Raw genomic sequence first — 13,454 nt, forward strand, 5'->3', positions numbered from 1 at the left:
GATCAAGATCACAAAATATTGCTGTCTTTTCTGCACAAATCCGATATGGTGGTTTCCAACACAGACAGTACACCCAGAACCCAGGGCTCGAACCGACTATTTATGCTACCACGATCCATACTTGGATGGGGTTAAAAATAATCATACCTCTCTGAATAATTCCTCCCTGGACAGAAAAAAAAGTCATGATTCATCGGTGTCCATGATGATTAGTTAGAGCTATTTATTTAATATCACGCAATGTCTCGTTTGGATTCAGAAAAAAAAGAACTGTATGTAAATATTATGTATAGTTGGGCCAGTCATGGACATGGTAAATGACATTTATCAAAAAATCTGTTACATTTAATGAGAATCCCTAACATCGATTATTGTCAATTATATTTTTAGCAATCAAGTGTTTCCGTCAGTTTTTGAAATATCAAAACACGACGTCTGTCCGGAACGCTTGCTTCTGCTGACGCGAGACCAGAATTGTTCCCCTTTCTTGGCGAGACTTCCAAGAAAGGTCAGAGAGAAAATAAATATACACGCCGGAGATCTGATAGCAGTAAACATGTGGAGCCACACTCGCTTGAAATGCGTCGAGAACACAGAAGTCCTTTGAGCTCAAAAGTAGGTCATCCTTGGAGACCAGAGCCCTAGCTTCCTCCCCTCTTGTATAAACGTAAAGAGCGTGTTTCTTTGAAAACGACGGCCAGTTGAAAATATGTTCGCATAAAATTCAACAACATAAACATATATTTACTTTTGCTTATAAGTTATGTGATCACGTTGTAACTAAAACGTAACTAAAATTTAAAATTGTTTACATAAACCGTTAATTATTGTACTGTATTCTTTGATTTAAATAAATAAATAATAAAATACATCTGCTTCCTTTAATTAATACATTCTCTTTTAAGTGCATTACTCTTAAACCATCAAATTGTAAAACGGATAGAAAATAAATTGCTGCATTTTATGCGTTTTATCATTTCATAAGTATTGTTAATTTTTTAAGAATTAAATTATTTTGATGACTTAAATTTTCTTTAAATAATAATGATTTAACCTCCTCGGATGGAAGCATGTCGAAGTCGAGAAATACAACTGCCCAAATTGACTCAAAAGTAATTAATGTTGTTTATGAGACTATAATTAACATGTTTCAAAACACAATAAAATAAGATTGAGTGAGGTGTCACGGAAGTGACCATTGAACTCGAATACAGAAGGATTTGTGTTCAGACCACACAATAGTAATTTTGTGGTTATCATTAGTCTATTGGTATAAAAAATTTCGAAATGCAAAGGTGTATTAACATCTTTGTGCCCTAGTTTATAAGATTTTTGACGTGATAACGTCTTATAAATCGATGAACGCCGGCTGCACGCACGAAAAATTGTCACGTTCCGCCTGAGCCGAGCGTGCAAGAATCGGCCAACCACCGTGCGAGAAAAGCTTCTATAATATCAAACAGGTTAAGGCGGGCTTTTTAACCAATTGTTCGTGATTATATTTAAACAAATTATTTAAATTAAATTTGCAAAAACTGTAAATAATATTTGAAAATTAAAAAGTATGCAATTTTTCATCAATGTTTTCTTATGACGTTATCACGTAAAATTATCGTCCGTAAACCGACTTTACAGACAACCCCTTTTTTTGCTTGCCATCCCAACACGATGTCAATTACTCGTCGTACTATCGTCAATCAAGCGTGAGCTCGGTAAAGAGAACAGGGCGGTAGCTACTCTCAGTGTAGAGTGGAGTGGGTGGGGCCTGAATGGTAGTGTTGTGGTGGAAAGAAAATGTCGGTCGCGTCAGGAACGCATGAACTTCTAGCAGATCTTAGCAAGCATGTGATAGACTAAGCACTATCTAGGCATCGCTTTTACTCAAGGAGTTTGGGAACCCTATGAAATTATAAGCGTTGACTTATTTAGTTATATTTTAGTAAACACTTAAACTATCCAATAAAGTTTATTTATTATTAGAATTCATAAAAGTTCAAAAGTGTGAATAGTAAATTAATTTTTATTTTTTTTTATTTTAAACAAATGTTAGTATATAATGTTTGAGTTTATACGATTCCGAAGATGATGTTCAAGGAATTAGTTTTCAGGCACCACGCTGTCTGAGAACACCCGATATGTTATCGTATCAAACATTGCACATGTCAATGCGTTTTATCGCAATCTCTTTATTTACGCCTCATCAAGAGAAATCGGAGAAGGAGTTGGCCATGGCATATGTTAAATATCATACCGGCATTTATCTGGTGTGATGTTCAGAAAACGTGGTAAATCAAAATGAGTGTTGTTGGACAGGGACTATCACCCAAAAAGAAATAATTAAATGATGTGTTTATGTAGAGTTATGGAATATTCTACATATTATGTTTAATTTAATGGCAGTTTTAATTACAATATTTTTTGACTATTTAAGGCAATCCTGGTATTTCATGATTGCAGTTTAATTTAAAGAAAACTGATCATTCCTTCTTTTCCAGTTTTACCCTTTTTTGCCGTGGCCGTTTGTGCTGCGTACGACTTGGGATTCTACAAATCTGATGAGACTAAATATTGCTTCTTCATGCCACAAAACATTTACATCTACTGCACATCCTATCTTGCGCCATGTTGCGCAATAATGACTGTCAATTTTTTTATTTTGAGCATTGTCTGCAAAAATGTATTTCAGAAGAAAGATTTGAGGAAAATAAGATCGAGTGGAGAAGTCATTGTAACAAACAAACAGGTAAGAAAATACGAATAAATTCCAACTAAGCAATATTGAAGGGAAAATAACTTGTTAGTATGTTAAATGCATACAACATGGAGAAAATGTCTCACCAAGTATTTATAATTGATGACAAGAATAATCAGGTTATTTTATTAAAAATTTATTTATTATTTATTTATTAAAAGTTTTTAATCAGCGACATTTAACATGTGACTCTCCTGACAGATTGCAAAGATATTATTAATAAGGTTGTAATAAAAGTTGAAAAATGCTTTTGTTTACTTCTTACATCTACACTAATATTATAAAGAGGAAAAAATTGTATTTTTGTGTGTGTGTATGTTTGTAATGAATAAACTCAAAAACTACTGTTCCGATTTCAAATACAAATCGTAAATGTAAATATATAAAAAAACTTAGTAAATTTAATTAGGTAGGATCAGATAAAAATGTAAAATGTTGTAAAAATGTAAATAAAAAAATACTAAGTAATATGTCTCCCTTAAGATTAAATAAGTTACTTTAATAAAAAGCGATGGACAAATTCGGATTGTAAGTATACATAGATAATGTGATACTGTGTTTAAAAAAATATAGAAATGAAACAACAAAAAATATAAAAATAAAGGTAAAAATATTTTTAAAAAATCATGTCCACCCGTGCGAAGCCGGGACGGGCCGCTAGTTTACTATAAAACGAAGGTTGATTGGTCAAATAAATCGCCTCCCACCGAACCTAGCCGGTTCATTTCTCGGCGGTGCAAACCCGGATGTTTCAAAAGCGTGAAATGTATTGGACGCTCCCGTGGGCAATTGCGTGTGTGCGGGTTCCCTCATGATACCGTCTTATCTCATTTACCCTCGACGTCTCGCATGGACCCCGATGCCGACATTCGCTTGTTTATCGAAGCGTCGAACTCAGTTTCTAGCCTCGCGCAAGGGCGCACCGTTTATCAAAACGGTTGCCGATTTGTTCCGTTGCTGGGATTCAATGTTGGACACGTTCCTCGAATTAGGTTACGGTTGTGTCCCAACAAGGCATCGCTCGTTCGCTACCTCGCCCGAGCGTCCTTGGTGAACGAAATTATTATTTTTTGTTGTTATTTTCATATTTGTACTGAAGTTAATTCAGTTTTCGACGTGATAACGTCTTATAAATCGATGAACGCCGGCTGCACGCACGAAAAATTGTCACGTTCCGCCTGAGCCGAGCGTGCAAGAACCGGCCAACCACAGTGCGAGAAAATCTTCCATAATATCAAACAGGTTAAGGCGGGCTTTTTTAACTAATTGTTCGTGATTATATTTAAACAAATTATTTTAATTAATTTTGCAAAAACTGTAAATAAAAATTTGAAAATTAAAAAGTATGAAATTTTTCATCAAAGTTTTCTTATGACGTTATCACGTAAAATTATCGTCCGTAAACCGACTTTACAGACAACCCCATTTTTTTTTGTATTTAAATGTATGTGTGACAATTGTTCGGCATGTCTAGGATACAATATTCATCTTGGTAAACCGGGGCGACTGAAATGCTGCCCCTTGGAAGGGCAGCCCTTCAGGATTTTTCTGGCAATGGTTTGTTTGTACAGCGACTGGAAGGCAGCCCATCCAATTTCTGAAAACATGTTTCATTAGGTGTTTAAATAATCCTGAAAACTTGCCCCTTGGAAGGACAGCCCATCAGGACTTTTCTGACAGTAGTGTTTTTGAAAGGTTGTCTGAATTGTTGCCCCTTGGATGGGCAGCCCTTCAGGATTTTTCTGATTGTGGTTAGTTTGTAAAGTGACCTGACCTAACATAACCTAACCTAACCTAACCTAACCTAACCTGACCTAAACTAACCACTGTCAGAAAAATCCTGAAGGGCTGCCCATCCAAGGGGCAACAATTCAGACAACCTTTCAAAAACACCACTGTTAAAGATACCCTGATGGGCTGCCCTTCCAAGGGGCAACAATTCAGCTCCCCCGGTAAACCTGCACGTGGTCGCGTGTCAGACGAGGCCCCGCTGCGCAGGTTCTGTGCGCCGTGGCTTCGGCCGCGCTGTTCGGCGGCGCCTGGGTGTTCGGCACGCTGGCTCTCTCCGAGCTGAGGCACGCCTTCCAGTACGTGTTCAGCGCCGCGAACCTACTGCTGAGCCTGAGCACGCTGTGTCTGTGCTGCGAGCAGCCCTGGTCGCGCCTGCTGGCGGCTAGACGACCGCCTTCCTCCTCCGCCGTCTGCTCCTTGTCCCAGTCCCAGTCCCCGGGTCTCCCCTCCGGGGACCAGCTCCTCATCTCGTGCCAGGAGGTGCTGGAGGACTACTCCTTCGACCTGGGCCGCCGCGGTCCATCCGACGACGTGGCCACTTCCCTCCGGCCGCGCGCCGCCGACCAGTTCTTCTCCCGCAAGGAGGGCATCTACTCCTCCTGGCAGTACCTGCAGATGCCCCTCAAGGGCATCATGAAGCACAAGGAGGCCGCCGCCCCGCGCCGCGAGAACCACGCCTTCGGCGGCAAGGACCACAGCAAGGAGTTCACGTTCATCAACACCAAGACCGTGATCATCTCGGACCAGAGCTTCATCGCGGGCGCCTCCACCACCGAGCAGTCCCTGGGCGACTCGCAGTTGGAGAACAGCTTCAGCTCCTTCTCCAGCCTCGCCAACCCCACCACCAGCAACATCTACGAGCTCAAGAAGAAGATAGACAAGAACCTGTCTTTCAGGGACTTCAACAACGAGAGCTACGGGATAACGGAGAACGACAAAGAACTCAGCCAGCTGTCTCACATATACTGCTTGCTGCCGCAAGCAACTGAGCCACCGTCCGACACTTTTGTGGTGATTAACGGACAGACAGTTTACACGAACAACCCTTCAGTCAGGCTGAATCTAGGAGAAAAGAGCATGTTCCTGCCGTACGGGGATACCAGCATCCACAAGTCGACTTGCAAGTCCAACTCTCGCATCTCAATTATACGTTTGGATGAGAAAAAAGATACCAGGAAGAATAGTCGCTACAAAGCATTTCTTCATAATTTGTCGGACAACTTTAATTTAGGATCTGACAAAGATTCTTGCACTAGTGACAGTTGTGACAGCACTTGTGACACTAATGTTCGGGAGTCTCTAAGGAACAATGAATTGAAGAAATTTTTAAAATATTAGAGATCTTATTTATCTTAACTCTATAGTTGTGTTCTCTTATGAGGGTCATGGGTTTTTGCTAGCGGGACCACAAACTGAATTAATTTTCAATCTTAAAAGTTAGTTTCTAGATCGTTGCTTGGCCTTTGGTAATAAGAACAACTATAGATGAGCTTACATTACAAACTTCGATTTCGTATCCTTTAAGATTACTACTGAACTCATAAAATATTTGTAAAAAAATTGTAATTTTCCATCCACCACAGCACTGGTTTGTTAAAAAAATTTGTAAGCTATGTACGTAGTAAATTAATGGTTTCAATTGACTTCCCAAAATTTTAATTACAAAGAGATTTTTTTGCCGATATCTAAAGCAACTATGGTGCTTGATAAGCCAAATATTTTAATATTGCGTTTGTTTCCATTCATTAATTGCGAATTGTAGTCAACAGGATGGCAATGAGTTGTTTTTACATATTACTGAGTGCCGTGAGCACACAGTGGTGACAGTCGTGACACACCCATGCTTCCGAAGACAGGATGATTGGGCGGTTGTTTACCATTGTCTTGCGCGGTATGAAGGTGAAAGGGACGTCACAAACACCCAGTCCTGAACGCAGGGAGAAGGTAATGAAAAACCTCCCTTTCCGGGAATCGAACCCGGGCCCCTTGGCTTACCAGCCAAACATGCTAGCCACTAAACCAAGTGGGTGGACTAAGCACAAAATTTTCTGATAAATTTTTCCGATACCAATTTAAGTCGTTTTATGAAACAAAGTTGTAAGTAGAGCCAATGCTAATTTACTAAGTAAGATGAGTTTTGTAAATATTTCAAGTCTACCTAGAATGTGGTACAGTTAAACCACGGCAAACGTTTTGCTTTCGAAATTCCCGCTTAAGGGCATGCATTTTAGTATGATCACTTGGGGAAAACATTCTTGATTTACTCATGCCAACCAAGGACAATACAGACAGAATATCGCCACCTAAGCAGTAAAAATATATTTTTCCTCCACATATGGAGCCACGTATAACTTTTTGTCATGTGCAAAGAAATTCTATGCCGCATTTCTATGTCCTTTATTCTCACTGAGGAAAATTTCAGTAAAAACTTTCTTGTTCAAACACTTCACGCCTTTATAAGTAATTTATGTTTAAGTGTTAATTTCATATTCGTGTCTCGAGACCAAGGCCGTCTTATTTCTCAATACATCTCCTTTAAACTCCCTGTTTCACAGCCAGTTATTAAGACGATCTTCGCGAAGACAGTTTCGAGATCAGCTCGTGGCTTACTACTTTCTGCCTGACGAAGTAATTGCAATTTTTTCCCCCTTATCTAACTGAATCTAAGTGTATTTGGGAGGGTCCCGGGTTAGGGGAGGGACCTAGGTGCGTCTCAGGCCGAAGCCTATACGCCTGGTCATGCTGGGATAAGCCATGCAGGGAGAGGGTCGCATGCATCATGTGCTAGGAGGGGATTGGCCAGCCATGACTAACTCCCCTCACTCTTAACTCTAGGCTAAACTACTAGATAAGCTGGGCCCAGGTAAAACCTGCATAGACACAGGGAAAACCCTGTCATCGGAAGACAAAAATCTCGTCACTATGAAGTAGATATATGTATTGTGATAAACGAGAGGGTTTCTTAATGGAGTGAAAAACTCAATATAGTTAAACACTATTCCCTGAAATTGATTTTAGTTTCTGAACCCTCATTAAACAGGTGAGTCCCGAATGCGAGTCCAGGTTTTCCCCACAGTGCTACCTGAATCCGTCGGCCTTCACTCACCCAATCCTAAACTGCTTCATAACTTGGCTGTGCTTTAAGCAGCGCGCTTTGTTCCCGACCACTCGAGGCGTCTGTTTCTGAAATCCCAAACGCCAGTGATAGCATTCCAAGTCGCTGGCTTGTATGGCTTTTCAGTTGTCTCTCATTACCTGTGGCAGGACTCACCTCCTCAGAAATTATATTCGGAAATTCATAGCAACGTAACATTTATGTCACTTTGAACTCATTGTCAATTTGATTTCAAGTGCAGCAACAAAGTTAACCTTTATTTCAAAAAAAAGTTTTAATTGATGGCATTTTTACTAACAGAAAAAAATTAACTGTAATCAAAAATAAGTCACTACCAAGGGGAAAAAAAACACACGTTCTTTCTATGTACAGTTACACCGTAGAGCTTTTTTTTTTTTTTGCAACAAAATATGTCTCGCTAGTACTTTTGTGTAACGGCTCTGGAGTAAACGGCTCTGGAGTAACAGTAAATACGTAATTGATCGCCGCTGTATCTGTTCTAATGCTGTTATTTGTGTTAATGTGTAATTTGTCATATCAAAGTTTGCTACTCAATGGTACAGTAATTTTAAGTATGGTAGTTCACAACCATGACAAATTCTTGTTGTGTTTTCAAGTTTAAAATGACTGATCTTGACGTAATTATATGAGAAAAATGTTGAAGGAACAAGAAACAATTAGTCTGTGTAGTATGTATGGTTATTAAGATGACCTTATGACATCAATGTAATATTCAAACCCCTATCAAATGTGGTGTTTGTAAAGATTTTGTGTACGCAGTAACTGTCTTTAACACTGCCAAATGTAACGCCAAACTAAGCAAACAATAAGTTTGGAATCTTTTGTATTTTTTTGTATGCTTCAGTTTCACGCAGAAAAAATATGTAATGAATAAGTTTGTTTATTTAACTACCAAAATATGAACATCATGGTTGTGCTTTGATTCGCTTGTGTTTACATTCTTCCAACTGAACAGATAAGTGTGTACTACCCATGAAGTCCTTTTTGTGTAACGCCGCGTATGCAAAATCTTTACTTTTTCATTAGTTATTTACATTAATGTATTAAAACTATTGTTGTGCTGATTTAAGAATTTTCATTGATAATAGTCAAATTTTCATTTATTTTGTTACCTGTAATTTTTTGTACAAAGTGATTGACTGTATTTATCATTAGCCAAGACTGAATAAATTGTGTACATAAGCAAGTCCAAATATTTTCAGAGATATATTATCAAAACTAAATTATTTTACGATGATTGATGTGTTTGTATCTTCTCAACCTTCATGTATGTTTAAATCTGGACATGTCGCATTTTAACACAGGATTTATATTTATATCAGTGAGGAAATCGGCATTGTCACAATTTCAGTAGGTCTGGTTTTAATTACGGGGGCACTCTTCCAAAGCAATGCCATGTACTTCAAAATACGTGGAAAAATTCAACGTCAAGTACATGAGCACGTTAATGGCAACGAATTCACTTTCAAATTGAAGACCAAATTGAATTTACATATTGTTTTGAAATTCGTGATTTATACGTTAGGGGATGATAGAACGCAACTAGACAAGCACAAGTTACAATGCAATGCATGTTCGAACTCAACCGGTTCAGCTCTGGATGGCGCTTTCGAGCCAACTGTAAAATAACCGCGCAGTCCACTGCATGCTGTGGACCTCAAACAAGATGGATGCACACCCGAATCAAGAGAAGGCAGAGATTTGCATTGCAATGCAGGTCTGTACCGAGAACGTTTTCCAGCAAGACGCGCGCCGGATACGACAATACCAACATATTTGTGAAAGGGGCTCATTTGATCATTTCAGAAGGTGCGCTGGGCATGCAAGGAGTGTGTTCTGTCATTCCGTCTCCTCCTGTCTTGTCTCTCATCATTTCATAGCAAAAAAAAGGGGGTGTTGTCTGTAAAGTCGGTTTACGGACGATAATTTTACGTGATAACGCCATAAGAAAACATTGATGAAAAATTGTATACTTTTTAATTTTCAAATATTATTTACAGTTTTTGTAAATTTAATTTAAATAATTTGTTTGAATATAATCACGAACAATTAGTTAAAAAGCCCGCCTTAACCTGTTTGATATTATAGAAGATTTTCTCGCACGGTGGTTGGCCGGTTCTTGCACGCTCGGCTCAGGCGGGACGTGACAATTTTTCGTGCGTGCAGCTGGCGTTCATCGATTTATAAGACGTTATCACGACAAAAAACACGTACCACCCTCTAGTGCTTCAACGGTTAAGCCCCGAGCATATATGGTTTGTGCTCTTACAGTTGTGTTCTGGCGCCCCTTATAGTTGCTACCACTAATTTTGAACCTCTAAGTAGAAGAATTCACACGCACTCAACGCCAGGAGTGAAGTTTTCAGCTCATCGATACACATCATATGTGGCTGTGAATATGGCAAATTGTGACCAATATCATACAGAAATGGCAAATTTGACGTGAGATTCAACTATTGAAGCAGTTGTTGAGCGACGAGGTAAGCATTGCAAGGTTAGTATCAATCAGCATAACACAAAAACCTTTGGAAAAAGGATGTACAAATTAGATTTGTATTGAGCATAGTTACAACCGTTTTATGAGTTTCTGCTTCACGATTATCTCCTAAAGCTTGCTAAGCCTTTTTGTAATTTACTATCGTCTATATTTTTATTGCAAACACCTACGGATAACACACCCGGATAAAACAGACAGCAATTTAATCGAAAAGCAACAGAAAAATAATCATGATACGATCTATATTCACTGAAACAAGCCCAACGCAACACAACACTCCATACAAGTGTACATAAGCGAACCAGCGGGAGGGGAAACCAAGTGTGGCAAGGTGCGGCTCCATGCAAGACCCGGTTCCCACAGCAGAGCAGAGCCGGACCCAACAGCGACCGCGCACGAACGAACAACAGTGCAACAGTTCCACGCGTGGCGCGCATTGAGCTGCGAAACTGCGTTCCAGGACCACTTTACGTCAACTAGTTCAGATGCTGGCCTACCGACCGAAATGCCGTGTGTTCGATACCCCGCTAATGCACTCAGATTTTTGGACGTTATTACTTGGAAAATTGTGGTTGATAAAAAACATTACTCTAAATACACAATGTTCATTTATTTGATACAATTTTTTTTTAAGTAATACAAACTAACATGTTCAATATTAATGTAAATTTACTCGAAACGTCAGTAAAATTGACTGACAATTGTGGTAAATACACACATGTATGCATTTGTAAATTTATGTATCACAGAGTAAAAAAAAAATGAACCAACGGCTATGATATATTTACAATAAAAATGGCAGATCTACTTATACACCATTGATAGTATTTTTACTTGAGCACAAGAGTAAAAATACACCAACAGATGTAGGTGTAAAATTACTTTAACATCGGCTGCTGGGGTACTTGGTGGCCTAGATCGCTAACGCAAGCCTAAGATGCACATAGAGTTCTGCCATTCCCGATTACACCCGAACAATTCACCTTCGGCCAACCTCGGGTTTATTCTATATATTTATATTTCTCTGTTTATTTTAATGTAGCTATACTAACCTAACTAACCGTCCGTAGTGTTTTTAAAGTGTTTTAATGTAGCTAACCTAACCGACCACTTTTAATATTTGAATTCATTTATCCTGCGCAAAAATAAAACAAATCCCGAGGTTGGCCGAAGGTGAATTGTTCGGGTGTAGTCGGGAATGGCAGAACTTGATGTGCATCTTAGGTCTCCCTCCCTCGAGTGGCGAGGGTCATGGCTTCGACCTCGTCTCGCGGCATCGCGCACATTTACGACCACCAAGTTGGTACTCCGTGGTCCAAGGTTCGATATCAACTTGGCGGTTCCGTCACCTCAAAGATGTCGGTGCGCCAGCACCAGAACTGAGCAGCTACGGAAGATGTTCAGTGAAAACAACAACAATTTCATGACCGTACTTTATTAACATTTTGATTAGTTAAAAATAGGGACCGGAAAAATTCGCGAATTCATTTCGCGACAGGCTAAAATACGAATAGTTATACCTCAGTACTGCCTCTGCTATTGGCTCACAACTCACCTCGATGACTCTGGGCCAATGAGAAACGCCCCACCAAAGCTTTATCGAATCACAGGCTGCTACGTTGGGACGTCTCACAAGACAGCAGCCAATGAGTGGGTTACATTTGACCGAGTGTACGTAGAACTATGGAGTTCATCCTGCAGGTCATTGCACCCGCGAATTTTTCCGGTCCCTAGTTAAAAACCATAAAGAATTTGATGGTGAAAACTACTTATGTCCTTATACAAGAACGCCAGGAATAGAAATATTTTACGGTCAAGCATAGCTGAATTAATGTATTTAAAACTAAAATTGTTATATGTAAGCTGTTTTTTAAGCAGAAATTACACCCCCATTTAAAATACGCAATTAAATGTGACCTGGAAGTTTAAATGTTTTCAGTATTTGGTAGTTGTGATTCTCTTGCACTGATGTTAGAGCCTCAAAAAAACTCCAGCATGCAGTTCAGTGATTTTTTTTATTTAATCTATTTTATACATTATACTTTTGTGTATGTGAGTTTACACAAAGATATTGGAAAACTGTGTACTAAAAAATTACAATCATACAATGACGCCATATAAATAAGCAAATAAACACACATAAATAATCGCTTATTTTTTTAAAGAACCTGAAGTGAATGTAGCCAGTCACGTAAAAGGAAAAATAGGCAAGAGTTGCACTGATTACTTATTTAACGAAACTTAAATTACTGACTATAAAATAAATAAACAATGACAAAACAGAAATAATGGACAGTCAAAAAGTCGTACTTGTTCTTCAAAGAGCTTCATAACCATGTTTCTTGTAATTTTGGAGGCACCTTGTTGAATAGCTTGCTTGATGGGTGAAAAACCGCTTTTTGTTATAAAGTTTACAAGTGGCACGTGTAAGTAGTAATATATAATAGCCGGGCGCCTGGGTTCTGGGTGAGGCACGTAAGGTGCCGACCGCCATCTTGAATGGTGACTTCACAGTGGCCATTTTTGTTGTCAAATTTCCTCAAAATTATTCCAAAAAGACTCGAAATTCCTAGAAATTTCCCTATTTCGAGGGGAAAATTCCCGTTTTGAGGGAAAAATTTCCCCTTTTAGTCCTTAAAATCGTCAGAAGCTGGAAAATTCTTAAAAGCAACTTAAAATCCTCATCAACAAGCCGCCCTTAGTAGCTGAGGCCATGACCTTTACAATTAGGTTATAATGGCCGCCATATTGGATGATGTCATGTCCACCATCTTGAAAATCCGTAAATATTAATTTAGAAAATTGGGAAAAAATTTAAAAAATTTAAAAAAATTCATTTTATTAAATTTTGATAATATAATTTATAAAAGGTTACTGGGATCGACCCCAGTGAGGTCATTCGATTAAAAATGGCGATGGCTTCTTTCTCCACGGAAGCCACTACATACTGACACACGAAGATAGTTTGACAACTCCACGAGCGTGTAAATGGCATGGAATACTTATAAGATACCAACCCGAGGGAAGCGACACGAACAAAAAAGTGCCACACGCGTGGCAGTTAACATAATGTGCGTTCATTTTTTTTTTAATATCAAGTCAAGACGTTTTAGAAATCGCGGCTGTATGTAGTACCATAATGTTCTTAGGTGGTCGTAATCGACTCCTAGCCCTCGGTTCGACTTACTCCGCGTTAACCTTAGAAGGATAGACGCGACCATGGCCCCCACAAGGATAGGGCTGCGTGGACCCCTGGGTTTATATATTATTCATACATA

General features: G+C 39.0%; 1 protein-coding gene across 1 annotated transcript in view; it reads left to right on the top strand.

Moving 5' to 3' along the window:
- Window positions 1-8,872, top strand: part of LOC134528995 (uncharacterized) — a 92,692-nt gene extending 83,820 nt beyond the window's left edge. The window contains exons 15-16 of the mRNA XM_063362662.1: window positions 2,496-2,743; window positions 4,751-8,872. Of these exons, the coding sequence (XP_063218732.1) occupies window positions 2,496-2,743; window positions 4,751-5,881 (1,379 nt within the window). The 3' untranslated portion in view covers window positions 5,882-8,872. The remainder of the gene's footprint in view (window positions 1-2,495; window positions 2,744-4,750) is intronic.
- Window positions 8,873-13,454: the final 4,582 nt, after the last annotated feature.

Source organism: Bacillus rossius, chromosome 2, assembly GCF_032445375.1.
Source record: "Bacillus rossius redtenbacheri isolate Brsri chromosome 2, Brsri_v3, whole genome shotgun sequence".
Taxonomy (NCBI): Eukaryota; Metazoa; Arthropoda; class Insecta; order Phasmatodea; family Bacillidae; genus Bacillus; species Bacillus rossius.